Here is a 27,806-nt window from a genome sequence, read left to right as displayed (position 1 = left end):
AGAAGGAAGCAATTTCTACAAACGATAATCTATTTGTAGATTTGCTTTTCCACCTGCCCCATGCCCAACAAGAATATGTGAGGGCTTTGTGATCCCTGGAATGGGAGATAATACATAAAACATGCCAACGAGAGCACCATGACCTAAAAGAGACAAAGATATGGGATTTGGAGGTAAGTACACAAAGATAGCAATATAGAGTGGGGAGCACATGAATAAGGCATCTCTATTTTCAGTGAGAAAAACATACGAAGGGAAGCCTCATGATTTCCAGGTCATGCACCTCAGCGAATTCCAACACAAAGACCATCTCGGTGTCAAAAGGCCATATTCAGAGAGCTACTTCCAAACAGGCGGGAGTTGGCCCTATACAGAGATAATGTGGTAACATAACCCCCAGAGGAAAATGTGTTTTTAGTTACACCAGGGCCAGGCCCAGCCTTTCCCACAGGCTCTTCCTAAACAGGAACTTGGCAGTGGGATTAGCTGAGCTGGAGGGGACGTCCTTGGCTTTAGAGGTGAGGCCCATCAGGGTCCCGAGGAAAGTTGGGCAGAGGTTTTCCCTGCTGCTAATAGCACTGAAGAATCAGCATCACATCCATTTTATTAATTTCCTTGAAAGACAGCTCTAGTTACCATGCAGGCACCACAAAATCAAAACATACGCATGTCAGGGGGCCCCATCTGTGGTGGGGCCCTGCCAAGGCCTATGTTACATTAACACAAGGAAGCAGAGCACAGCTCCACACACCACGTGCTTGGTCCCATGGGCCATTCCCTGGAAGAAAACCACCAAAGCTTGATTGAAAGAGCCAGAGAAGTTCTCTTGGTGACAGTCCTTTATCCTGAGTCTGGGCTTCTCACGTTGAACATAAGAGCCCTGGGAGACATGTGGCTACATCTGGCTTCAGGGTCTTGTCTCTAAACACAGCTACACAGACCTCCCTGCCACATCCATTCAGTTCTGCCCATGCAGGACAAGAGCAGCCTGGATTAAAGAAGACACTTAAAGGAATGCAACATCTTATTTGTAAGCTGGATCTGAGCTTGGAGTTCTGTTGAGCTGAGACCTTTGGCTGCGTAACGAGCACAGGAGGATTTTTTAAATCAAGGTATCCGTTGCTATGAGTATTGCTAAAGTGATTGAAGGCACTCCAAAGCAATTTGTTCTTTGATGTTGAGCAATGTTAACTATCAGTTGGCTACATAATCCCAATTTGGCAGGTACAGTGGGTAAGGACCTAAAAAAATCTCTTGCTCTAAATAATATCACTCATAGGTACCCATGGTGAGCACTAACACATCTGTATCCTCATGCTTCCCATCCACCCCTCTTAATGCAACGATGGCCATTTCCTCAATACCATCAGGAAACTTGGCAGTGGATTAGGCAGCCATGCAGCAAAAGGCAGGAGGTCTTACACCTTTGATTGCAGAGCTTCTGGCCTCCTTTACGGACCTCGTGCTGACTCATGAACTTTCTAAGGATGTAATTTCCCACCTTGCCTGCTATTAATTCTGCTCCTTCCATAACAAGAGGAAGGATGTAAGCCCAGAACCAGAGCTAACTGCCTCCCATGCCATAACAGAAAGGCTCAGGCTAGACCCGTTTTACATACTGGTTTGTCACCTTGACTGCCTAATCTAAGAACAGCCTAAGGATAAGAACTGAAATGACTGTTATCCTAGGCTCCAGAAGCCTCCTTGGTAGGGGCTGGATGCTCAATGCAAGGCCCAAGAAACACACTCCTAACCTGGCCCACCCTGTGAGAACAGAGTTGATTTTTTTCGCTCCTTGCCTGCACTGGTGCAGCAGGTATGGCCAACTTGGGGATTCTGGAGTGCCTGCCCAGCCACCTCCGACCAGGACATGAACACATTCAGACTGCCTGACTCTCGGTGCAAAGGGCGCTGCTGCCGAGGACTCGGTACATTGTTTCGCTCTCCATTCAAACAACTGCAACGTGTCAGCCCTGCTGGCCTCCTTGATTGTGCAGAAATAAATAAATGAATTATGTTGTTGGGGTTTGGGCTTCAGCACCAACACATGGTCTGCATTTATCCACACAGTGAGAGGTCCACCAGCCACTTGATATAAAAGAGCAAAATGATAATTCTTTTCTTTAGGCACTCTCTTGCCATATGGAATGTATATAAATCATATTTTTGTTTTAACAGCAGAGGCTTTGTTGATAGATAAACATGTGGTTTATCTAAAAAAAAGAGGGGATTGTGCTTTGAACAATCATTTAATGGCCATGGATGTGCCAAATAAAAATAAAAACATAATTTTGAAAAAAGCTGGCTTCATGCCCAAATCCGTAACAAGGAATTTCTCCTTAACCCAAGTGGTTAGAGTCCGTCGATCTGTTTTGAGTTTAAGCTGTGCTCTCTACTCAACCCCACGACAAATGGAATCCTGAGTTAATGTGCTCTAATAAGACGAGACATTACCTTTATGAATGACCTCATAGAGAAGAGGTTGGCAAGCATGGTGGAGAGGCCTTGAGCCAGGCAGCTCTGGGCTATGAAGCCCAACTTCAGCTCTGCGAGGCAGATTGCATCATCACCTTCCTTCCAATTCCAGCTCGGGATGTTTAGCAGATGGGCCTGGGGAAACAAAAGCAGGTATGAGACCTTGCTCTGTTAAATGTTCAACTGTTGAAAATTTCTTCTGGGATAGGCAGCATTGCCCAACCATGCAGGGCCATTCAGACTCGCCCTTCTTTTCCCTTGCTGGGGCCTGATGTTTGCTGTTTTATGCAACTCTTCTGCTCATCACACTTCAGTCTCTCTGGATTGTTGTCTCTGTACCTACTAAGCTTAAGTCTTCCCCTGGTTTTGTCATTTGGCCAAAGAGAGCCCAGAGGGAATTTCCCCTTGTAACAGATACATCAGCCCAGGTTACTAAGGTGTCTAGCTAAATTGCTGGGTTGAGTCCTCAAATGGACCATAAGATTGCCAAATGCCTGTATATTTTCTGTTTGTTTTTTTTTTTTTTACCTGCCTTTCCAATCCTCCAGATAAGGGACTCCCAGGCATTAGGAGCAGGCACCAGAATCACCTATACAGTTTGTGAAAACACAGATTGCTGACCACTCAATCCCCACTGCTGGCCTTTCTGATCCAGTAGTCTGGGGTAAGGCTGGAGAATCTGGCATTTCTAACATGTTGGAGGTGATGCTAAGGCTGCTGATCTAGGGGCTGCACCTTGAGAACCACTACCCTAAAACATCAGGTAAATCACAATGTTGACGTTTCCAATGTCTTGCAAATGGACTGGTCCTATTCAACCCTTCTCAGGCCCTGAGACAAGGACCCAGAGGCATGCTCATCCAATTATTTTTAAGTGGCATGAAGCAGAGAGTCATAGAAAATACATTGGATGAAAGAATCAAAGTTCAAAAGGTTCTCCAGAGTTGGAAAAATCGGCAAAAGACCAAAGTAAAAAGATTTACAAGGCTTTCATGTCAAGTACAGCATTTAGGTTAAAACAAATCAACTTTATAAATTCAAAATGAGGAGAAGACCTAGTTTGGCAGCAGGCAGGAGAGAAATAAAACAAAACAAAACAAAACGTAAAAGCTAAATTTAAGTGTGTGGGTAACTAAAACCTCAAATTTTAGGCCAGCCATGTGAAATTACAGAGAATGCCAGTGTTTACTTGTTAGAAATGCTCTCCAGATCAAGGGAAATGAACATTTCATTCTGTCGTAAACTGGTCAGACTAGTTCCAGAGTACTTGATCCAGTTTTCAGTCAGATTTAAAGAGGGAAAATGATCATTTGAATAACTTCCAGAGAAAAGTGACAAAGACAAGAAGACATAGCATCTGGAAAAGATCTTTTGAGGAACAGCTAAGAGAGCCAGTAATATTTGGCCTAAAGAAGGCTCATGTCCTCACAGAGACAGGATGGTTACATATGAATACTTCAGGTACTGCTGTGTCCAAGATTAGGTTTGTCCTGCTTTGTTCTAGAAGCCAGAATTAAGACTGGCATATATTCCAAAAGAGCAGATTTTTGTCTTGTTTTATAAATGAACTTCCTAAGGATATAATTTGTCTACCAAATGGAGAGGGTTACCTTAACAATTGCAAGGTCTTTGTCCCTAAGATCCAGTATCTCTCCAAGTTACTATGGAAAGAACGTTTGCTCTGTACTAGGAGGTGGAATGAGAGAGCTCATCTAATTCTCTGCTAATCCCAAGGCTCTATGGCTTTGAAATTATTACTTCTCTGCACATCTCAGCAAACACAAGGGAGCCTTCCCTTCACTTTCAGAAAACATACAATAGTTGAACTAGAAGGATGGAAGACTCCACTGTGAAAACAAAGAGCAAATCCAAGCGCTCCACACTCTGCTTTCAAAAATACTACTTTTGTGAAATTCCTTCTTGCAAAATCCACTTCTATGACAATGTTGTGCATCCTAAGCCAAAAGGGTTACCCCAGGGAGAGATGACTGTGCCCTCTCTGATGATAGCATGGTTAAAAATAGTCTCATGGAGAAGCCACAGCAAGTAGTAATTGCCATCAAGCTATCAAAGGACCTTCCCCACATTGCAGACTCAGTTCCAACAACTAGCCCTTCCCTTTATCCCTTCCTCTCCCTACTCTCCACTGGCTTCAGATGGCCACTTTCCCTTTTATTTCCCAGGCACTGTAGAGAGCACATCGGTTTAATGGGAGAAATACTCATTTGTAGTAATATCATCTGAGAATCTGGGAATAATGAGGAGAAATTTAAGTTTTTGTAATGAGCAAGTCAAGCATTGTGTGTGAAAGGAGATTTTTTTTTTGGTCCAAGCCCTAAAAAGACACCTCTGAGTCTTCATGGTACCTTCAAACAAGCAAGCAAAATCTTTCAAAGAAAGTCTCTTCTATCACCATGTGCTATCTAGGATATGAGGCCCAGGCATTACATCCTTGGGTCCCATGTGGCACTATCTGGCTTAAGTTCTGTAGGTACATTTTGAGCTTTCTTTCTCACTGTCCACCTTGACACTTGGGCATGTGATTACAAAGAAAAGTTGAATTTGGAGCCGGGTGTGGTGGCTCATGCCTGTAATCCCAACACTTTGGGAGGCTGAGGCGGGCAGATCATGAGGTCAAAAGATCGAGACCATCCTGGCCAACATGGTGAAACCCCATCTCTAAAAATATAAATATTAGCTGGGCGTGGTGATGCACATCTGTAGTCCCAGCTACTTGGGAGGCTGAAGCAGGAGAATCACCTGAACCTGGGAGGTGGAGGTTGCAGTGAACCAAGATCATGCCACTGCACTTCAGCTTGGGGATAGAGCAAGACTCCATCTCAAAACAAAAAAAAAAAAAAAAAAGAAAAGGAAAGTTGGGTTTGTTCCATATCTCAGGCTTCTGGTCCTCCTTTTTTAGACATTATATTTTCTCCAACACAGGAAGGAGTGAGGGTGACTTGCTGAATGCGGGGAGGGAAATCTCTGTGCATGAAACAAAGAGAGGAGACTGACCCAGGAACGCAAATCCTTTGTTTCTGGCAACTTCATTATTTTCCATTTGAAGTAATCTGAGTCTGGTGAAAAATGCCAGTGTAAGTGCCCAGAAGTCTGGAGGCAAATCCTCTCTCCCTAACATGGAGAATATAAAGAGCAGATCTGGCAGATCTGGCTGCCCTTCATTTCTGCTACTTCACCACCCCTCCCTCATCTCATGGAGACGCAACGTGGAAACAGGCTGTCCTGAGAAACCAGGAGAGATGAATTCCAGTCCCAGTTCTATCTCTCACTACATACAATTTGTGGAAGCCACCTTGAGGAACAAAGGTGGCCATGAAAAAGGAAATGCTTTAATACGACTGCCCCAGTGTCAGGGTGGACAGGGAGAAAGCAGGTTCACAGAACTTGCCTCTGTCTGCACTGGGCTCATGGGACTTGGCTTCCAGAGATAAAGGCCTCTTTCACTAGAGTCTTCTGGAAAAATTAAAAAATCCACTGATAGGTAAATCATCAGGAGTGACCTTCCTAAGAAGTTATAAACCAATCTTTCCTTCAAGAGCTTCGAGGCATTTACACTCAAATCAGAAGATGCCCTGCATTATCTTTCTTCTGTGTTCAAAGATGGCCAGCATGAAAGTATTTCTCTCCAAGGAGTCTAGTCATATTAAAAGGTACACTTTGGAGAGCATCAGCCCTTCTATAAGGCCTACTCTAGGGAACCACAGTTTGGTTCAATGGGCTGTAGCTCCATTTAAAGAGTCGGTGGCAGTCAGCTGTTCTGTCTCCCCACTCGCTGGCTGCAGAGTGGTGGCCGTGATTTGTGCCCAGCAGAGTTGCACTGTCTGTCAGAGCTTAGACACCCTGCTCTAAGTTACCCTGGGATGCTAAAATGCACAGATGGTCCAATGAGTACTAAAGAAGATAATGGATGTCAAAGCTCTCTTTTAAAACCATAAAATAAGACACAAATGTCTACAATTATGATGATGACAAACTCAGGGCCAGTTTTACATGGAGAGGAAGTAGGCAGCTTCCCTATATCCCTCTAGGCCCTAGAAAATTCCTATTACTAGATCATAGGGGACTGAAATGCTTCATATTTCAAGCCTGTTGTCCAATTATAAAATCAAATATCTCTTGGAATATGTTCCTATAGTGACCTAACTCCACAGGCACATACCAGATCCTTTCCCAAAAGCAAGCTGTAATGCATGGAGATCTCTAAGCATCTAGGATTCTAGGATGGGTACAGCAAAAGGTGCCAAGAGAGAAAGAAAAAAAAATATTGAAAGGGAAGTGGAAGAAAACATATTGAAAGAGTAGGAAGCATCTCAGGAAACAGAGCAAAACTGTGAAGCAGGGTGAAGAATGCCTATTTGCAATTCTACAAGGAATGAAAGATAAAAAATGATGAGTCGATGTTTTGTTCTTTCTCTAGAAGAGATAAATAAAAGGACAAAAAAGAAAATGTCCCGTGTCAAAGTCACTCCATTCCTTGTGTCCTTACCAATCATCTGAGGATCTGTGATTATGCCCAACTCTAAAACTCGAATAGTTTGGGATGGTTCTAAACAAAATGTGTTCTAAGCAAATAATCATGAATTGGTTGATATCTTTCTCATCGTTTCTGAATAATTACAATGCAGAGGTTTGCCAAAGACATGCAGGTTGCTATGATCATGTGATTACTGACCAGGGACTGTCTGAAATCCTAGGGCAGTTGAGGTACTTTGAGTTTGAAAAGAACTGCAGTACTAAAATCCTCCTTAATTTCTTGAAGATGCCGCATCAGCACTCATTGGAAAGAGAAAAAAAGGAACTGACAGCCCCTTCTAAACATACAACATTAATTTTCCTATTCAGTCTAAATTCAGCCAAAATTCTAAACAACAGCTTATAGCACTCCCACACTAAATGAAATTTCAGATCACAAATGAAAGGAGAGCGCCTTACTGCAGGAGCTGTCACCAGTCACAACCTTGCTAATAAAATTCACCTCCACCTACGAGGACTGCCGTCAAAAACTTCTCCAGCTTGACGCCTGTGCATTACTGGTATCCTCACTTTATCTCTTCAGTGATGTGAATGTGACCTTGGGTTCCCACCACCAAATCCACTGGCTGGAGAATAACATGTTCTGCAAGGGAGCCACCTGCTGAGGGCTGGGCAGTGGTTGGCAGCAGGCAGGCATTCCGGGTGGTGGGCCAGTCACTGACAGCAGGCTCCACTCAGTGACAGCCTCTGATGGGCCTCCACACAGCAAAATGGGCTAGCACTTGCCAGCAATTAAGAAATAACGGCATGGTGCTGGTGCATTTGGCAGAACGAGGTTTTCTCTGGGTCACCTGGCTGCCTATTTCGTAGGGAATATGGCTCATAAGAGGGGGTACGCTGTCACTCCTAACCCAGCAGGGAGTTATTCTGTGCAGACAGGACACCTGGCTCCAGGTACTGGGCAGTCTCTGGTTTCTAGGCTTCATTAAGGACATAACTGGTACCGGGTGCCACCTTCCCTCCCCTAAAGCTGTTTTCTTGGAAGTTTACTGACTGGCCGAGAGAAGGAGCACTGCCTTTGAATGAGAGACTGGACTCTGGTTTACTGAGAAGTAATCAAACGGAAACAGCATAGACTCTGACATTTGTCTTCTTTCCAATCAATCCCCCAATGTAAGCTATAACACAAGGAAAATTCCTTTCTGTTTAATCTCTGGATAGCTTACTAATTTCCTGATTCAACTCTGTAAATTCTCATCTTGACTCTGGGAATGTGTTCCACATTACACTCTTACAGAGCGCATTATGCACTCACCTGCTCATCTGGTCTCAAATAGAGAAATCTTATTATTGCTCACTTGCTTGGAGCATTCTACACCTTAACGGCTAAAACCCCGAAGACACAAAATAGGGCTTTTCCTTCACTGATATTCCTGCCGGTGTCAGGGAGAGTGATAATCACATAGTAGGTATTCAATAAATAATTACCAAATAAATACATGACTACAGCACATAAAAATGAAAGTTGTTGTAATTTAAGTATGGATGGGATCTAACAGTACATCAGTAGTTCTGAACCTCGGGTTCCAATAGACACTTCCTGAATGAATCAGTACAAGTAGGAGCATCCTTCCAGTGACCAAATGCAAACATGTTGTTTGAACTAAAGAAATGTCCCAGGGAGATTTTTAACTATCACACCTCTTTACCCAGGTCTTTGAGATGCACAAATGTGGGCAGGTGAGTGTGTGTGTGTGTGTGTGTGAGAGAGACTGTATAATGAGAAAGAAGAGGCAGGACCTGTGGATGTGTCTTCAGACCTGGAGCGGGCTCTCACATTCCTACCTTGTTGTGATACTGCAGCATTTGAGTGATGATTCTTATCTTCGGATGGTAGTTCTTTATGGAGATTACTCTGAAAAAGAAAGAACCAGCGCTGAGACTGGTCTGCCTTATGCATGGTGTCTGACCAAAAGATCAATTTGATTGTCTTCAAATGGGGTACCCATGGGACTGAGGTAGGAGGCAGGACTTGATTCCAGGGGAAGGGCTCAGATACTACACACAATTGAGGACTAGATGAAACGGGGATGGACCAGAAGCAACCTTCCATTGGACATGCCCAGCACAGTGTGGTTTATCAGTTTCCCATTGCCATGGCCACAACTGGGAGCTTCTCTGTATCCTCTAGGCCCAGAACCTTACTATTACTAGATCTTAGGGGATTGAAATGTTTCATATTTCAAGCCTGTTGTCCAATTATGAAATCAACTATCTCTTGGAATATGTTCATAGTGACCTAAGTTTACAGGCACACACTAGGTCCTTTCCTGAAAGCAATTGTAATGCATGGATGAATTCCAGTCCCAGTTCCATCTCTCACTTCATACAATTTTGGGGAGGCACCATGAGGAAAAAAGGACATGAAAGAGGAAGCACTTTAGTATGATTGATACCCAGGTGTCAGAGTAGGCAGTGAGAAAGAAAGCTCAAGAACTTGCCTCTATCTGCACTGGGCTCATGGGACTTGCCTTTCTATGGCAATGACCCAATGACTGAGAAGTTACTATCTCTTCCCTAGAAATTTCTGCATAAACTGTCCCTTAATCTGCATGCAATTAAAAGTAGGTATAAATATGACAGCAGAACTGCCCAGAGCTGCTACTCTGCCTACAGTGTAGCCCTGCTCTGCAGGAGCAGTCATGGAGCTGTAATACTGCTGCTTCAATAAAGCTGTTTCTGTCTGCCCTACCACCAGCCTGCCCTTGAATTCTTTCCTGGAGGAAGCTAAAAACCCTCATGGGCTAAGCCCCAATATGGGGCTCACCTGTCCTGCATCAGGACCAGCAGCCAGGGCTATCCTGAGGAGTTGCAGACACTGAGTTAAGCAGCATTCCCACCGTACCTCTTGGTAGTGTGAAAATCAAATCATAAAACAGCCACAATCTGTGTCCTGGGCATGAAAAATTTGAGGGCCCCCTGGGATGTACTGGGGATAGAATGTTTGCAAGTGTGTACTGACTGGGGAATGGGAGGCCTGGAGCAGGGGCTGCCAGCTTATTGCCTATGCAGACATTGAAAGCAATCCCAAATCATGGGGCCTCCAGAGGTTTGCAATCTCCCACACCCCAGGGACCAGTTCAGAAACAATCTGCTGAGTCCAATTCTCCAAGTCAACAACGTGAGACAGCGATGACCAATCAAACAAGCAGGATGACAAACACTAATTGTGACACATGCTTGTCCACTATCATAAAATATGATTTCTAAGCAGGACTCTTAGGATGAGATCAAGGACTCAGCCTTCCACAGCTAAGAGAGAAAATGATGACTTAAACTCCGGTTAATAGTACGTGCCAAGGCATTGTGGGGGTCACAGATCGTGGTGGAAAATTGTTTCCTACCGGCCCTCAGTCCAAACTCAGTGATAGGCATGGCCTGCACCCACCCCAGCCCTCACGTATCCTCCCCACATCAATCATGGTGCTAAAGGGAGTGGCAGAGTGCAGATGAATGGAAACACCTGGGTTCCAGTCACAGCTATTGTACTAATGAACTGCTCGACCTTTAGGAGAACCCTGGGCTCTCTGTTCCCGTTTCCTCATCTGGACACTCGGAGCAACAGTACCTGTTTTATTTACTTCACAGGCTTGGTATGAGCGGCAAATGGGAGACCAGATGTGAAAATGCTTTGAAATCATTAAAAGTTCTCTCCACGTGTAAGTTATGGTTTTTGTCATTACCAAGTCTGTCAGAAGTGACATTGTACATTTCCTTCTGTGACAAGGAGAGCTAAAGAATGGAATTCCACAGAAAGGCCCACCTCCTAAGCCTAATCAGAAATGCAAGTGCATTTATTATGACCGCCCGCACAAACTTCCCACCCAGCAGCGCCCCCCTTCCCCACCCCTTTTAGTGCAGACATGGAGAGAAGGCAGCCAGGGAGCAGCTTTATCTGAAAAGCTGCAACTTGTGAATGTAGGAAATGGATCACGTGAAAGCCTCTCCCAGCACAAATTCACCCTGGGTTTTTGCACTTGAAGGATTTCATTTTATTTTTGAAAAAGTGTTGTGTTGGCCCATGCTTATAACTCAAGGACTTTGAGCCTCTGTCCACCCCGCCTTGCAGTTCACAGCTTCAGCCAGTTTTCTGCATTAGCTCATTTCAAATGGATCTTTGACATTTTAATTTCAAAGGAGGCAGATTGGTCTCATTAAACTGAGGAGGAAGGAGGATTATACAAATAAGAGAAAGACAAAGCCCATTTTTAACCCTGAACTTCCCACTTCTTTTTGCTGCCAGGGCCTCATTCTGGCTCTACTTAATTATATTTCTGATACTACCTTTGACCAGTAATTTCTATGCCTCCTTATCCTGCCAATCACCCTGGTACCTGTTATGATTTAAATAAAATACTGCAATTAAGAGAAACACCCATTTCAAAGCTATTACTCAGGTAGCCCCAAACATCTCTGTGGGGTCAAAACATTAAGTTTCATTTTCCTTTGGTTTTCCATTCGTGTAGGGGGTAGACCCCATAAGTGCCAAGGCAGGAGCCCAAAGCCTCAGCCTATGTCCATAGAAATAATGAATAAGAAAGTAACTAGAAATATAACCGTAGTAGTTATTAGTTATTCATAGGTGATCTTAATTCTTTTTTTTTTTTTTTTCTTGAGACAGTTTTGCTCTTGTTACCCAGGCTGGAGTGCAATGGCACAATCTCTGCTCACCGCAACCTCCGCCTCCTGGGTTCAGGCAATTCTCCTGCCTCAGCCTCCTGAGTAGCTGGGACCACAGGCACGCACCATCATGCCCAGCTAATTTTTTGTATTTTTAGTAGAGTCGGGGTTTCACCATGTTGACCAGGATGGTCTTGATCTCTTGACCTCATGATCCACCCACCTCGGCCTCCCAAAGTGCTGGGATTACAGGCTTGAGCCACCGCGCCCAGCCTGTAATTCTTTTACTAATACCTCTGAAGTCAGAAGTGTGAACCTGGGCGACACTGTGAAAGGAATCAACCTAAGGCAAGACGTTTTAAGCCCTGTCACTGTGTAAGTGCTGCTGGAGGGCACCTCGGCTGTGCGGCAGTGCCAGCGTTGGGAAAGCCCCCGCCGTTTAGCCAGCTAGGGAAGGAGAGGTCCAAGATGGCCAAGACGTCCCCCTCCCCAGAGGAGTTAGGAGAAAACTCCGCTCCTCCAAGCTCTTGCGGTAGGCCTGATGGCTGTCAGGCAGGCCCACAGACATCGGGAGGCGTAACCGTCTCTGTGTGATGCTGTGGGGCTTCAGGGGTCACGTTCCATGTCTACTCTCATGTTCCGCTTCTGCACCTGGGTCCCTTTTTCTTAGAAGAGATAATCAGTAAAAGTAACATAAATCTTAATGTCTTTTTTCTTTCTTGACAAGTATGGAAAAAGTACTGACGCATTATGCTCCTTACCTCATTTCCTCTACCTGAAAGTCCTGGGCCCCTACCTATATGACACGTGATGTATTTGACCTTATCACTGACTACCAATGCCACACCCTACCTACCCTGCCCTAGTTTTGTACTCATTAAAAGAGTGTTCAGGCACTCAGGGCCACTGCCGGACTTCAGGCAGGCTTCAGCTGGCAGCGGACTGGGCCCAAACTCTCTTTTCTCTATCTCTGTGTCTTATGTCTTTTATTTCTAGTTTCTCATCTCCTTACCAACAGAAAGGGGCTCACAGGACCCTGTAGAGCTGGACTCTATAATTGGGAATTCTGAAGAGAGTGAAGCCAGGTTCCTTAAAGAGTTACTTTTAAAAAAAAAAATCATTTCTAATGACAGAAAACGTGTCAAAAGTTGAAGATCCTTCTTACTGCAAAGAAAGGAACAAGTGACACACCCAAACCTGAGGCTGGTAGAGCCACCATGCAGCTGCAACTGATTAGGGCATGGGCCCAGGTGTGAAGCCAGATTCTGTTCCACCCTCTTTCCGCAGCCTGGCAAGCCCAATGCTTAGAAGAGTTGATGCATCAACTTCCTTAAAATGACCTCACTAAGCGTATTGCCAAAGCAAAGTGAGTGGCAAGAGATGATGGTGCCAGATGTTCCTGCCAGACACAAGGACCAGAGGCTTAGGGGAGGACTGGCTCTGAAATGCACTGGAGGAATTCCCCCACCTCGCTGATGGGGAAGCTCCTGTCACTTGGGGCCACTGATGAAAAGCAAAGACAAAGGAGGTGCCAACATTGTCATGACACAAGGGTAACTTCCTGACCTTCAACCTCAGGTAAGTTCCCAGGAGGCATTAAACCAAGCTGCAGGGAAAGGGGAACCTTACCCTGAAAGAGGCTGTTCACAGTTAGGCAAGAGTTCCTGGGAGTGCAGTGAGACTGAAATCTCCCTGAATTTAGTTCATCTCTCCAGAAGCTTCCCTTGATCATTTTCTCTCAACCCTCTTAACTCATCTGCAATTATGATAGAGAAAAGACAAATTCCAAAGGGCCTCTAACTACCTGGAGCGAAATGCCTTGACTTTTTAGTCATTTCACTGTCACATGCCATGACTATGGCTTTATTGCAAGGAACAAAAACTGAACAATTGCTTTTTTCTGAATTAAGAAAAGAATAAAGTGTTGAAGTTGGGGCCAAGATGAGCAGTTGACAGGCCTACCCCATGTGCACGAAAAGCTCTGTGCTGTGTTTCCCAGCGTAACCTCCTCTAGAAGATGTTCTGGAAAAAAAAAAAAGCGGGGGCAGGGAGAGGGCAGTGCAGGGCCACAGTGATGCACTCCTGTAATCTCAGAGTTTTGGGATGCCCAGGTGGGAGGATCATTTGAGGTTAGGAGTTCATCGAGACCAGTCTGGGGAACACAGCAAGACTCTGTCCCTACTAAAAAAAAAATTAAACTTGGCCGTGTATGGTGGTACATTCCTGTAGTCCCAGCTACTCAGGAGGCTGAGGTGAGAGGATCACTTGGGCTCAGGAGTTCAAGGTTACAATAAGCCATGATTGCATCCCTGCACTCCAGCCTGGGTGATGGTGCGACAAAAAAGAAGAAGAAGAAGAAAAACCAGGGAGGAGGTGGGAGAGGAGCGGAGGCTTGTAGTCAAATAGATTTGGAAAGTGTTCTATAGTACATTATCTCAGAGATTCACATTAGTATTAAAAGCACTGAAAAGGCTTTTAAGAAAGAACATTAATTTTGGGAAACTGGATGAAACAGCCTAACTGGTCACTAAACTCCTCTTTGGGGTGATAGGAATCAATATGCCATAGACACACTTGGAAAGCCCTAATAAGGGTTTTGTCAGCCTTGACACTATTAACATTCTAGGCCAGACAATTCTCTGTTGTGGGGGCTGTGCTGTGCATTGCAAGCTGGTTAGCAGTGTCCCTGAGCTCTACGCACCAGATGCCAGCAGCACCAGATGTTATGACAACCAAAAATATCTCCAGACAATGCAAAATGTCATCTGGGGCATCTGCCTTTAGTTAAGATATCTCAGGCCCACTTACCTTAGGGAACATGGTACCTTAATTCAGGCCAGCATCCATCTCAATCTATTTCCTAGTTCTGTCTCAAGGAATCTCAAACCCAAGGCCAGCTGTAAGCCCTGGAGCTGCCACCTGCTAAGGGTGAGCTTCCTGTTGGCAACACCCTGTGTGCCACTGCCTCAAACCACACACAGCCTCGGATCCCCTGGGCCTCTGCAGGTGGCGAGTTGTGGGGTGGCTTGTGGGGCAAAAAGGCCTCACAGAGAGAGTCCTCGGCAGAAGACCCAAAAGGGCTATGAATGGCCACAGACCACCAAGCCCAGGGCCTTCCCCAACACCCCAAGACTTACCTCATGATGTTCGAGGCGTCCTCCGCATCCGGGTCAGCGCAGTATTTGTTGGCAAGGATCAGGCACGCATCTGCTGACTCTATCTAAGACACCGAAAGGAACAATCACAGAACACAAACATATAAATAGCCACGCTCAACTGTAGTCTCTCTCTTTTGACAGCTCTTGGGGAAGCTGGTGCTTTGCAAGGGGAGAAAAAAAAAAAAAAAAACAATCCTGAGAGCCTGAGAGATTATAGTTTTTGTCAAAAGTGTAGGCTGCAAGTTCTTGTTATGGTATAAACATTTCATCTTGTTGCTGTTGGAAGGTACAACATGTACCTTGGTAATTATACTTTTCATGTGGCATCATTGCTTACGTGTAGGATTTGCAGATTTCTTTAAATAACAATTAATTAAGCCTTTCATTCTCCTCCCCACCTCCTTTCCAAACCATCTGCACCATCATCCTAATTATTCCCATCAGGAATTGGAGGTGGGTGGGTTAAACCCCTTCTCTCCGGTTAGCAAGTTAACTGAGTATTGGGGATTCAGAAATGTACACTCTGAAATCCTTCATCTGACCTTTTTCATATCTTCATTTTCTATGGACTGAAAGGAGATCAGGGTTCTAAATCAGATAATATCACCATATTGCTTAGTATTCAATTAGTATTTAGATATTCAAAAGACAACAAATCTATGTATGAAATGATGTGTTACAGATGAACTCGAAATACACCTACTGACTTATCCAAACACGAATCCGCCAGGGTTTATTCCTTAGAGGGGACCATGAGTTTGATGTGCTAATAATTGCTTGCATTTAAATTAGGTCCACGAACAATAACAATTGTCCCTAAGTTCTCATAAGATTTCACATAAGCTATAACTTGGGTTATGTCTGGATAATGTTAAGATTAACCAGACTCTGTAAGCATAAGAAACCTTATGCTGGCTCAGGTCTGCACTCTGCCCTACCTGGTATGCTGTGCTTAACAGATCATTCCTGGATTTTGAGTGAGGGCATAATATCCTCCACGGTATGTCACAAACTGTCTCTGATTTCTTTAATGATGCAAAGAATTTATCAAAATCCTTTTGGATTACTCATCTTGGCCAATTATAGTATTTACAGAATTCTGTGGTGCTTGCAGCATTTAGACTTCAGTGTGGATTCACAATATTAATTTACACTCACTGGCATACGAATACTGAACATGCTACAAAATCTATATTACATAGGTGAAGTAGCAGATGCCATTTTGCCTTGTACCTGTCCCTTCTAAGCCTCAGGTGTGCTTTATGAGAAGATTCCAACTTACCAGGTTCTGGAAAAAAAGATTCGCCCATTATCAATGATATCAGATAACTGTATATTTAGATTTACACCCTGAGGCTTAGATTGGGGAAAAAAGAAAGCTCAAATGTTTTATAACTTAGTAAAATTTCATTTTATACTTTAGCTTAATGTTTCTTTCAAATGTAAATAATAGATGTCAGAGCTATATTGAGTCCAACTTGAGTGTTCAATATGGGAATTACTTGATTATTATGTTGTATAAAGACTACTGGGTCCATACAACCGGTCTGTTTCCTTGAGGAGTAGCTGATATTGAGGAAACCAGCAAAGTAAGTTTCATGTATGACCAGTCCAAGTGTGGTATGCTTAAAGGTAGTCTTGCATATCCCAGCAGAAGGAGGTCCCATGACCAGTGGAAGGGTGACATCAAGCTTGCTGGTATCTGATTAATCTCATTAGGGGTTTAGGATATGACTCGTGGCCATCCCAGAAGGTGTGTTCCCTCACTACAGAGTCAGGAATCCTCCCCACCGACCCCCACCAAGATGCAATTAAAGCAGAAGTCACCTCTTCTTCCTTACCTTGACTCTTGCAAGGTCATGTGGATTGAGGACCGAACCCTGATAAAATTCCACCTGAGTAAAATGTCGTTTGAACAGAGCTTCAAGCTCCAGGTTGGGGGAGATGCTACACAGGAAGAGAAGAAGCCACTATTAATATAATGAACCCGGGGGTTTTGGCCTCCATTCGTTCCTTCCTCTAATTTCCACAGGAAGCCCTGGGGAGAGGCTGTGACCTCCAAAGTCGCCCTTTTGCTTGCCATAAAGAAAAGACTCACCCTCAAGGGAAGTAAAACCCCAGCCCAACTGAAAACCAAACTAGTACCATGGTAAAAGAAAGAGGTTCTTCGGCTTTAGGAAAGCTAAGACCTCAGGGCAAAATGTCTTGTCTTCAGTATAAATTGAATTCCTATCTTATAAATAGGGAAGCTGAGTTGTGCCACTAGTGGGCTGGTTCATTTTATGTGTACTGTGCCTCAGGATGCCCACATCCAACGTGATTTCTGGGTGTGTCTGGGAGTATCTCTGGATGAGACTGGCATTTGAATCCATGAATTCAGTAGACTGCCCTTCTCTGTGGGAGTGGGCATCATCCAGTCCTTTGAGGGTCTGAAGAGAACAATAGCGCAGAGGACAAAGGCATTTGTCCCTTTTGCTTCTTGCCTGCCGGCTTGAGCTGGGCATCTCTTGTCATTCTCCTACCCTTGGACTGGGGTTGACATTGGCTCTATGACTCTCTGGCCTTCAGACTCAAACTGAATTACACCACCAGCTTTCCTGGGTCTCCAGCTTGCCAGTGGCAGACCGTGGGACTTCCCAGTCTCTGTATTTAAGTGAGCCAATTCTTCTCAATAAATCTCTCTAGAGATAGATAGATAGATAGATAGATAGATAGATAGATAGATAGATACAGATATAGACAGATACAGATATAGATAGATCAATATATAGATAGCTATATATATCTGTATTAGATATATTGATACATAGATCTATCATATATATATATATAAAAGAAAGAGGTTCTTTTATATATAAAGAAAAAGGTTTATATATATATATATATATATATATATATATATATATATATAAATTCTATTAACTCTTTCATTGGAGAACCCTGACTAATACAATCAAGGATTAGCCGAAGACTCTCCTGGGAGAGCCATCCTGCTATTCCCTCCAGCATGAACCTTTCTGCTCTGTGCTGCATGGACTTCTCATTCCCCAAGGCCTGGATCAGAAAGTGTCACTCTGAGCAGCCACTGACAGACTTAATTTACTCTCCGTACTCTTCTTAATTCACATGCATGTATGTGACTCATCACTCTTGGTGCCGAGCTGTACTGACGCCTTTCTCTTTGGAGGACAAGGATTAAACAATAGACCTACTTATTCATTTGTTAATTGTGCAGAGATGAAAAAGACTGTCTATAAGGTACAGTGCTAGGCACTGGGCGATGATATTTAGTTAGAACTTACTATATGCCACGGACTGTGCTAAGTCAAGATTTGCCTAACATTTGTGAAGTCCATAATAAGAATAAGAATAATAATGTTTTCTAACATTTACTATATGGCAGACATTTAAATAATAGTAAAATAGAATTATACATAATGAGTAAAATAAATAATATTTATTTTATTTTATTGAGACAGAGTCTGTCTCTGTCACACAGGCTGGAGTGCAGGGGCAGAAACTCAGCTCACTGCAACCACTCAGGTTCAAGCAATTTTCATGCCTCAGCCTCTGGAGTAGCTGGGATTATAGGCATGTGCCACCACTCCTGGCTAATTTTTGTATTTTTAATAGAGATAGGGTTTTGCCATGTTGGCCAGCCTGGTTTTGAACTCCTGGCCTCAAGTGATCCACTCACCTTGGCCTCCCAAAGTGCTGGGATTACAGGTGTGAGCCACCATGTCTGGACTCGATGACTAGTAATTCGGTTAAATCTCAAAACAACATTATAGGAAGGCCCGGAGATTCAAGAGGTTAATTAATTAACTGACTACGTACTATAAAGCTGACATTGATAGATGTTAGGGACACAAAGGTGAATCTTAGCAATAGAAGCATTAGCAGCCAGCTTTTTTTTTTTTCTTTGAGACAGGGGCTGGAGTGCAGTGGTGCAATCTTGACTCACTGCAGCCTCTGCTTCTCAGGCTCAAGCTGTCCTCCCACCATGAGTAACTAGGACTACAGGCACGTGCCACCGTGACTGGTTAGTTTTTATATTTTTTGTACAGATGGGGTCTCACTGTGTTGCCCAAGCTGGTCTTGAACTCCTGAGCTCAAGTGATCCGCCCACCTTGGCCTCCCAAAGTGCTGGGATTACAGGCATGAGCAACCATGCCTGACCAGCTTGTTTATTCCAACTAAAGGAGTGGATGAAAGAAAAGTGGCTGCCTATGTGAATCTGAGCAGTCTTTCAGACCCATGACAAGTCACATCTTTTTTAGAAGCCTGCCTGGTAATGCCACAGACTAATGCTCTTTGAAAGAGATGTCCCCAGTCACTTCTGCCACCTGATCAAAATGACTTAAGCATTCCTTGGATAACACAGGGTTGATGTTGTCTCTAATAATTACATGTGTGTTCATCCTGAAATGCTCAACCCATGAGGGGGCCCCGCCCACACATTATACCTCTCCTGAACTTTCCAAAATGCTCAGCCGAGGAGGGGCCACACAGAGGGTAATTGGTGGTTAAGCACTGAATGGAACCTGTGGGTACTTGCTCCTGTGCTACCATAGCCTGGTCTGCCTTTTCAAAGTTGGGAGAAATCAATGCAGAAAAGAAAAATGCTAGTGCCCCAACATGGTGACAAGTCAGAAGTCTAGCATTCTGTGAGCAAATGCCAGAGGATGGTGATCCACAAAACAGGGAGTTTATAGGGAAGCTGAGTTCAGTGACCCTCAGAGTAGGGCTGAGTGCTGAGTTGTCAACAGCATGTCGAGCCAACACAAACATGGAGCTTTGTCCTGAATTTTTGCAATGTGGTGCCAGGACTAGCTCCATCTCCATAAAACAAGACGACCATGGTACCATACATGCCACCATAGTGGAGCCCCCTAATTCTCTCCATTCCTGGGGCAGACTACCTTTTACCTAAAAAGAGGATTAGGCAAAGCTGAAAACCTCAACACTGGGTAGAAGGGAGACACCTTGCTTTCCTCCCCTGTAAAACACACAAGATAAGACCTACCTCCTAAGTGGATTATACAGCCAAATATATTTATTTTTCATGCTAATAGCTAACACTTATTGAAGCCCTGACTCTGCTCTGCACACTTCATATGGAATACTTCACTTCATTTTCACCACAGCCCAACTAGGTAGAAACTGCCATCATCTCCATGATTTATGGATGAGGAAACTGAGGCACATGGAGGTGAAGTAACTTGCTCAGTCAGTCATTGCTTGAGTCAGGCTTCAGATCAGGGAATGAGTCCAGAGGATGTATTTTTGCTCTGTCTGTAGCATAAAGGAGAGCCTGTATGTGCAGTGACTGGCTAAGGTACCATGCTGGGGGTTCCTAGGAGTGGCAGTTGTTATTACTATTACCTTATATCCTGCTTCCTCTTAAGTTGGTGTCTTGCTTGGTCACCAACTCACTCCTGCACTCCTAATGTATCCACACCATATAGCTAGTCATCCCACAGCACATGCTGTGGACACACCAGATTGCTAAGGGGACAATGATGATGACTTGGACCCACAATGAGCTCCACTGTTATTTCTTCCAGAGATAAACTCGGATGTGGTCCCAGAATCGCCTCCACAGAGGCAGGCTCTGCTCTCATCATTGAACCAGTATGTTGCTTCCCTTGCCATTGGTTCTCTAATATCTTCTCCAATGAGGCCAACAGGGATCATGGCTTATCCAACTCTGGTCCTATCCGCAGTGCTGTTCCCCATAACCTCCACTCTTACAGACATTCAAGGAGTCCTCCACAGGGTGCGTGGTTGGGCAGAGGGTCTGACGACAACAGCAGCCTCTTACTTGTGAAGAAAAACGATCTCCACATTGACATCGTCCCGGTCCTTGTGCAGAAAGTCCTTCAGGAAGTTGGAAACACTCTCCAGAGTGATGTGTCCGCAAACCACAATGTGCCTGAACGGGAGAGGCCAGTAAGATCAGGCCAGGCTCCACAAGAGGACCCCACATCCCACCCCTGGCAAGACAGCAGAAGCCAGGCAGCTGCAGGGGAAGCATTCACCTCCTCCCTCCACCTTCATAAAAGCCCAGCTCCCATCCCTGGAGTGCTGTGAGGCAAAGCAGCAGTGCTAGCAGGTGCTCAGAGACTCCTAGACAGAAAAGGCATATGGCTTCTCACCTGATGCTGCACAAAATCCTATTAAAAGCCTAACCGTTTGGCCAAGTGGTTTTATGCATTTAACAATAAGTGACATTATGCTTGTGCTTAAATGCTGCATTATCAAGTCCCTTGCAGATTCATATCTCTCCCTTTCTGCCCACAAAGCGTCCTCCGGGGAGATTTACTGTATGAGTCTTGGTTTATGACATAGAGCTTATCAGGTAATGAGATAACAAATCTTGCTGAAACGATGATTTTGTGTGTAAGAAAGCAGACTTTTATCAGGGTGGCTAATGTGCGGCCTGACATGTTATAGGCTCTGCTGGCCATAAGCAGTAAAAAGGAAATTTTGCATTTTTCCACCATAACTCCTCCGACAATGGGGGCATGTAACACTTTACAGTAAGTGAGCATTACTCAGGGCTAAATGGGGATGGGACATCTATGGAATGGAAGATCATGCTGGCTGGCTGTGTGTCCCCAGAGGACTGCTTCCTTAGGGTGCCTGGGATTTCCAAGAGAGCCAAAGGAATTTACCTCAAGATGGGGAGATGCCGGGAAAGGATGAAGCTGGAATTGCTCGCCTTGTTTGAGGGTGGTTTGGACTTCTGTTTCTGGAAATAGTTTCTCTCACACAGAAGAGATGAGCCCCTCTTCCAGAACTGTTGAGACTGACAGTCCTAACAGCTCTGGGCTCCTGGACCAATCTGACTTGGACACCAGGCTATGCTGTGGCCACTTATATTTGCTACGTGGCCCAATCAGGAGTAAGCACTTTGATGCAAGATTCAGCCGCAAGACAAAAAGCCCAGGACTGGCTGTGGAGATAAAACCACTGGCTTCTAGTGAAGAGACTGTATGTAGCAAGAGGCTCAGCTCCTATCCCTGTGCTCCCCAGGCTGACGTGACAGAGGCTGAATCTCTAGCTGCGCTTTGAGACGTGGGCAGGTGGTGAACATGCAGCATGGTAATTTCTTGGGTAAAATTTAGAATGGCCAGGTCCCTTGCACTTCCTAATTTCTCTGTGCACATTCCAGTAAGGCAGAAAGCTCATTGGCTGGAGGTGGCTCATAATAGGAGGCAGTGATGATGGCTTATGCAATGTTCCATTAGATACCATTATAAGAGCCTGCCCTTTCGTTGTAATTTGGTGCTTGACTAAGTATGTGAGAATAATGCAGTAAACTCATTGGTGAAAGGATAATGATGCAGAACAAAGAGTAAATCAATAATATGCACGATGCACTTAATAATATCACCATTATAGACTGTTATTGTTACGGTGGTGCACTTAGCAATCAGTCACACAGCAGCCACCAAGGGGAGGGAAGAGAGTCAATGAGCTTCTTCAAAAGAGACAACTTAACATGATCACTTTGCTCTCCTGCTAGGTTGAGGGAGCTCCCTTAGCCACCCATCCAAATTGTATGCCCAAAGCCCATATGACGAACCCCCTTGTTAGTATACAGCGAGTAGTATGAGGCTGATATAGCATAACACACAGTATATCAGAATATATAAATTGAGCACTTGGATGTTACGCATTTTATCATATATTTTTTAATGTTTCTTGTGGCACATGTGCATTGACAAGGACAAAATACTTCAAATAAACTTGCATGTTCTGAGTAAGATTTCAGACTTTGAATTCACCAAATGTGTTTGAAGTGAATGAGAAACAGAATTTCCCTAGCGACCTAACTTCCTTGCAACTGACAATAGGGCTATTTTGCCATTCTAATGCCTTCTGCACATAGATTTCCAAGATTAGGAGCAAGGCCAACGCGATTCCAATGTGTGGGTGTCTCCACAGGACAGATGTATGGTCTAGGCCATCCTCATCACTTGGATGTGAAAGTAAGTCAGATGTGATTCCCTGCTCTGCGACCAAGGGTATGTGTCAGCCTGGGTGAGGTACTTATTCCCATTCAATGCAGAAGGAAGCCAAGAAGTTAATACCACCCAGCCAGCCTCCTGTACCAGGCATTGTAAAGTTCAAAGTTCTATACCAGCATAAGCCTGGTTATTACTCAAAGCTAGACTCAAATCAATACAGGTCTGGGGAAATGCCTGAACATTCATCCTTCCTACCCAGGATGCAAAGAACTGAATGAACATCAGCCAGCATCCCCTCCTCCTCTCCTGAAATCATTCTTCCCTAGGAAAGATGTGTGAGAAGTACAAGGGGAGAAGATGAGTTCCTCCCTCTCACCCTTGAATCAAAAGCTCAGCTGGCTGATTTATTCAGCCTTAGAAAAAGTCAGGGTTCTCTTCCTTGAAAGTGTACCGGGTATATATAAAATATATTCCAATGCAATCAATATTATCCCTTAAGCCTTTAATTAACTTTCACTTCTCTTAAGAAGTAGACAAATGCTGGCAAGAGTGAGGAGAGAAAAAGGATTGACTTTTTTCATTTGGTGCTAGCTATCCAATACCATTCTAGACAATTGAAAAAATATATCTTTTAACTACAGCATGATTTCTGGGTGGAGAGCAGTCTTTATCAAAAAGGGAAGAAAAAATCCTCCTTCAAAGTAATTGGTATTTTTGCTCAGAAAAAAAGCAAGATTGATTGAAAGCAGATTGCGTTTTTGCCCAAGGAGAGTTATTAGGTACATTATCATGGCAACCTTGGAGAACCCATATTGTTCCAATCCGTCCTATAGCTGATGTGAAGATTTATGGCTTCCCCCTTTTGTGCCAATAATCATTTCCCTCCATTTTGTTTTCCATACAGTGAAAATTATCAAAGAGCCCACTTATTGAAAATGTTTGAACACATTTAGAATTGATGGATGGGGAGAAGCTGCCTCTAACTCAGCAATCGGTATTAGGAGATCTGCTTCCAACAGCCTCTGTCTGAGAAGAGCCCTGCAGAAGCATGAGGGATGGATGGTGAATGGGAAACATTTATTTACCGGAAATATTTTCAAGACTTTTGAAGATTCCAGGGCCATAGTTTGGGGAACGATATTATTACAGGAAGAAGAGAACTAGAATTTATTGCATCTCCAATTATGACAGATATCATCAAAAATATTCTAAGATAGAGAGCAGGGTATGATGTCATTGGAGGCAGAGTAATGGTTGTTCACAGGGCATGATTTGAAGAATGCCAAAAAAAGACACTCATCCAGTTATTGCTGTTGGGTTCCATGACACCTACATATTTACCATGTGAGATTCATACTCTGATAGCCCTGTGTTAACTCAGCTCAGACAGTAAACAACTACATAGTCTTGGACAATGTACCAAGTTTTCATTTTACAATTAAAAAGCCAGAGCCTCTGAGGGGCCAGAGCTAGTGCCTGATTCATGAAGTTATCCTGATATTTGTGATCTGGGTCTCCCACTTCAGTTCCCACTAAGATCAAGGTGGTAGTGGAAAGGGCAGCAGCTTGTATATCTCAGCTTCTCCTTCAGGTCAGGCAGAGATGGACCCAGAGAGGTCCTCCTGGATACGTGGTGGAGGGCGGTATTGGAGGGATCCTCCACTGGCCAAGGGAGAGGTTTAGTCTGGGGATTGGAGTGGATAAAGCATCAGAGTTTTGTAATCACTAGAGACTGGCTGGATACGCAGGATCATGATAGTTTCAACAAAGTCTGATTATAGGCAGAAATCATAAGTCCTACTGGTCAGGAACTCTTGGGCAAACTTAACTGAAGCCATATGATTGGGGCAGCCAAGAGGCTGCAAAGTGATGCAGATGTCCATTTTATTTTATTTTATTTTATTTTTAGAGCTAGGATATTGCTCTCTTGCCCAACTGGAGTACACTGGTTCAATCATAGGTCATTGCAGCCTTGAACTCCTGGGTTCAAGCGATCCTCCTGTCTTAACTTCCTGGGTAGCTGGGACTATAGATGCATGCCACCACAGCTGGCTAATTTTCTTTTGTGTTTTTGTAGAGATAAGGTCTTGCTATGTTGCCCAGACTGATTATGAGCTCTCAGCCTCAAGTGATCTGCTCACCTTGGCCCACAAAGTGCTGAGATTACAGGCACGAACCACAGTGCCCTGCCCCAAATGTCTATTCTAGACATGTCATGGACAGCTTAGGACTTCCTCACCAGCCCAGAATCTAGAAGATATCAAGAATCTTAATGATCCATTTACAACGGGGAATATTAGGAAAGTTCAGCTGTGAGAGTAGCTAAAACTCTCCCCATCTGTGGCTCTGGACCTGTAAGTTTTTAGATTACCGGCAATTGCCATGACCAGTGATCTATAGAGCCTGATCGCTCAGTTTGTGAAGATGGCCAGTAGACTTCAGCCAGTAACCATCTCTGATCTGATGAATTTTTGGTTTTTAATGCTTTGTCTAGATCTGTAAACAAATATTTCTTGGGCAAAGATAACATAAACTAAACATAAGCTAACAGGTCCTGGCTTAGAAGAAAAGATCCACCTCAGACACACAAGGAAGCTTCTTCGATGCCAAAATATTATCAATGGCACTTTCTGGAGAGGAATTCCTCATCCAGTGTGAGCAAGTAGCGCCTGGTGCCAGGTCAGGGCTCCATAAACATGGGCTGGGTTAACTAAAAAGGGCATTGGAGGGGTAAGAATGCCTTCATGAGAAGAATGTCTGATGATTATGAACGCTACTGAGGGTCACCATAAATTTGCCAGTTGCTTATTTCATGAGCATATCTTCAGTAAATATACATGAGTGTGATTCTCCTGCAGTTTAAGTGTTGCAATGAAATCCCACACATTCTCCTCAATCTCTCTACTCTCTTTGTGGTGATGGGCTAGGAAAGCCTGCCAAGCTGAGCCAGAACTTCAGTTTCAGAGCTCAACTCCATGGATACACAGGACAACCTAGGGGAAGTGACTTAAGGCAGAAGAGGACAGGAGGGAGGTGAATGAAGCATCCAGAGAGCCACTGAAGATGACTTTAGGTCTATGACAAGGCAAATCTACTTTTCACAAGCCTCAGATACTGGTTCTTAGAGTCAGTAGCCTTTGAAAAGGAAAACTGTGACCCTGAGATAGTCACAGATGGGCCCCCTCCCACATTCTTATGTTTATCTCAGCATCTGAATGAATGGCCCTTCACAATTGTTTAGTCCAGCACCTTTCTTCCCTTTGATATGGAAACAGGTTGCAAGATGAGTGCCAGACCCAGGGCACAACACCTCCCTCAGTTTCATGCCTTCTGATGAAAGAAAGCAGTTGGTGCCAGGAAAAACCCTAAACTGGGAACTGGGAGACTGGGGGGGCAAGTTCCCCATGATCTGGGGCCAGTCACTGTAAAACGAAGAGGCCCAGGCTGACTGGGCTGCACCCACCAGACACTGACGAATCCTCGCACAGGGCTCCAGTGCTGTGCCCCCACTCTAGTTCACGCCATCATCATACCCTGTCTAGACGTCTGCCATCGCTTCCTAATCAATTTCCCTATTTACTCTCCCCACTGCCCCCAACCACTCCCACGCTCCTTCAGGAAAGCTGAAGAGAAAGGATGGCAGCAAATCCTACGGCGATCAGGTTCTGCAAGGGTGGAGAGGCCTTAGATCTTTCTTTAGTGGAGCCTCGCTCTAGGAAGACAATGTAAAATGCACAGCTCTGGGCTGTTTATTTTTAAAGATACTATATCCATTTTTACTGGAACAAGTATAAAGAACTTAAAAAACCCAGAGCTATCCTGTCACAATAAATCAGACAGAGTAAATTGAAAATCCTATACAGCTTTCCCTGAATCCATTGTGCTCACTTTGTCAAAGAGGTAGATGAAATGTGGCACATATTGATCTAGATGTCTCTGTAAAACTATAATATTTATATCAAATACATATGCTAGACGCTCTCTGTCTTTCTGCTGAGCTTTCTAATCATGCTTTCCTCGTCCTGCCCCTCCCAAAATGCATCTCACCATTGGTAGCCCCTGACATGATGGGAATGGATTTTAACAAGTACTTCTCAAGGGAACCAGCAGCATTGTATCATAAAGGAAGCAAGGTGTGGGAGGTTAGAGACCCAATGACCCAAACCACACAGTGGTCAGCACCCAAGATTCACGTTTGCCCTCCTGGGTTGACCTTGAACCCTCAGTGTCTGTATCACCACCTCTCTGCTACACTCTCACAAGCTGGGCTTTCCTTTCCTTCTCAGGTGGTAGTGCTTATCTTGGCTACTTTGTCTTAATGCAGCTTTCCCTGATTTGGGGTATGTCCTTCAGGGTTACTGTTCCCCAGCTCTTCCCTTGAGGCTCAATCTCCCCTGCCAAAAAACAGGACTAATCCAACTCCTACCTTCCCACTTCCTCCTTTACTCAATGTCTCAAAGGGACTGACTTCAGTAAAGATGGGAGAGACATCATGGGCACATGAAGCCTAACTCCAGGCTGCACTGCCTCGTCCTTCTACCCTCCCTACCCCAGGACCTGGCTTGAAACCCCCAAAACTTGCTGGGCTTTCAAGAAGTATTTGCTGACCAATGGACTGGTTGACAAAGTATGCATATTGAAGACTCTATGCCATGGTAAGCAAGGAAGAAAATTACCAGGTGCTTTCTGCAAGCCTGCTAGACCATAGGCTTATTTCACCACACTGAATCCACTAGCATATTTCAGGTCTGTAAGGAAGCTGTACACATGAAGATAAAAATAACAAAACAAATGAGAGTGTGTATCAGACCCACAACCCCAAACCATGGCTATCACCACTTCCTGTTAAAATATATCTTTTAAAAAAGGAGGTTCAGCAATAAGATAATTTCCTACCCATAGACACATCTAGTACTTTGCTAATCACAAGGGAAGGAAATGCATTCTCCCTCCTAGTGAGGAAGTGAATAAGGCAATCATCTTCTCCACCTGTCAATGGAGCTGTTCTGGATGTGGCAGGCTG

At 44.3% G+C, this 27,806-nt stretch overlaps 1 protein-coding gene across 48 annotated transcripts in view; it reads right to left on the bottom strand.

Annotated features, from left to right (window-relative positions):
• Positions 1 to 27,806, bottom strand: part of KCNMA1 (potassium calcium-activated channel subfamily M alpha 1) — a 767,226-nt gene that overhangs the window by 196,501 nt on the left and 542,919 nt on the right. For 47 of the 48 annotated variants that reach the window (XM_035266161.3, XM_054242917.2, XM_054242918.2 and 44 more), the window contains 5 exons: positions 20,632 to 20,742; positions 16,649 to 16,754; positions 14,787 to 14,869; positions 8,815 to 8,884; positions 2,455 to 2,610 (listed from right to left, as the gene is read on the bottom strand). In XM_035266161.3, coding sequence (XP_035122052.1) covers positions 2,455 to 2,610; positions 8,815 to 8,884; positions 14,787 to 14,869; positions 16,649 to 16,754; positions 20,632 to 20,742 — 526 coding nt within the window. Of the gene's footprint in view, positions 1 to 2,454; positions 2,611 to 8,814; positions 8,885 to 14,786; positions 14,870 to 16,648; positions 16,755 to 20,631; positions 20,743 to 27,806 lie in introns of those variants that run through there. The other variant, XM_078345519.1, reaches the window with a different exon arrangement.

Source organism: Callithrix jacchus, chromosome 12 (genome assembly GCF_049354715.1).
Source record: "Callithrix jacchus isolate 240 chromosome 12, calJac240_pri, whole genome shotgun sequence".
NCBI lineage: Eukaryota > Metazoa > Chordata > Mammalia > Primates > Cebidae > Callithrix > Callithrix jacchus.
The sequence above is the reverse complement of the archived record's forward strand: the minus strand, read 5'-3'. Positions and strand labels throughout refer to the sequence as shown.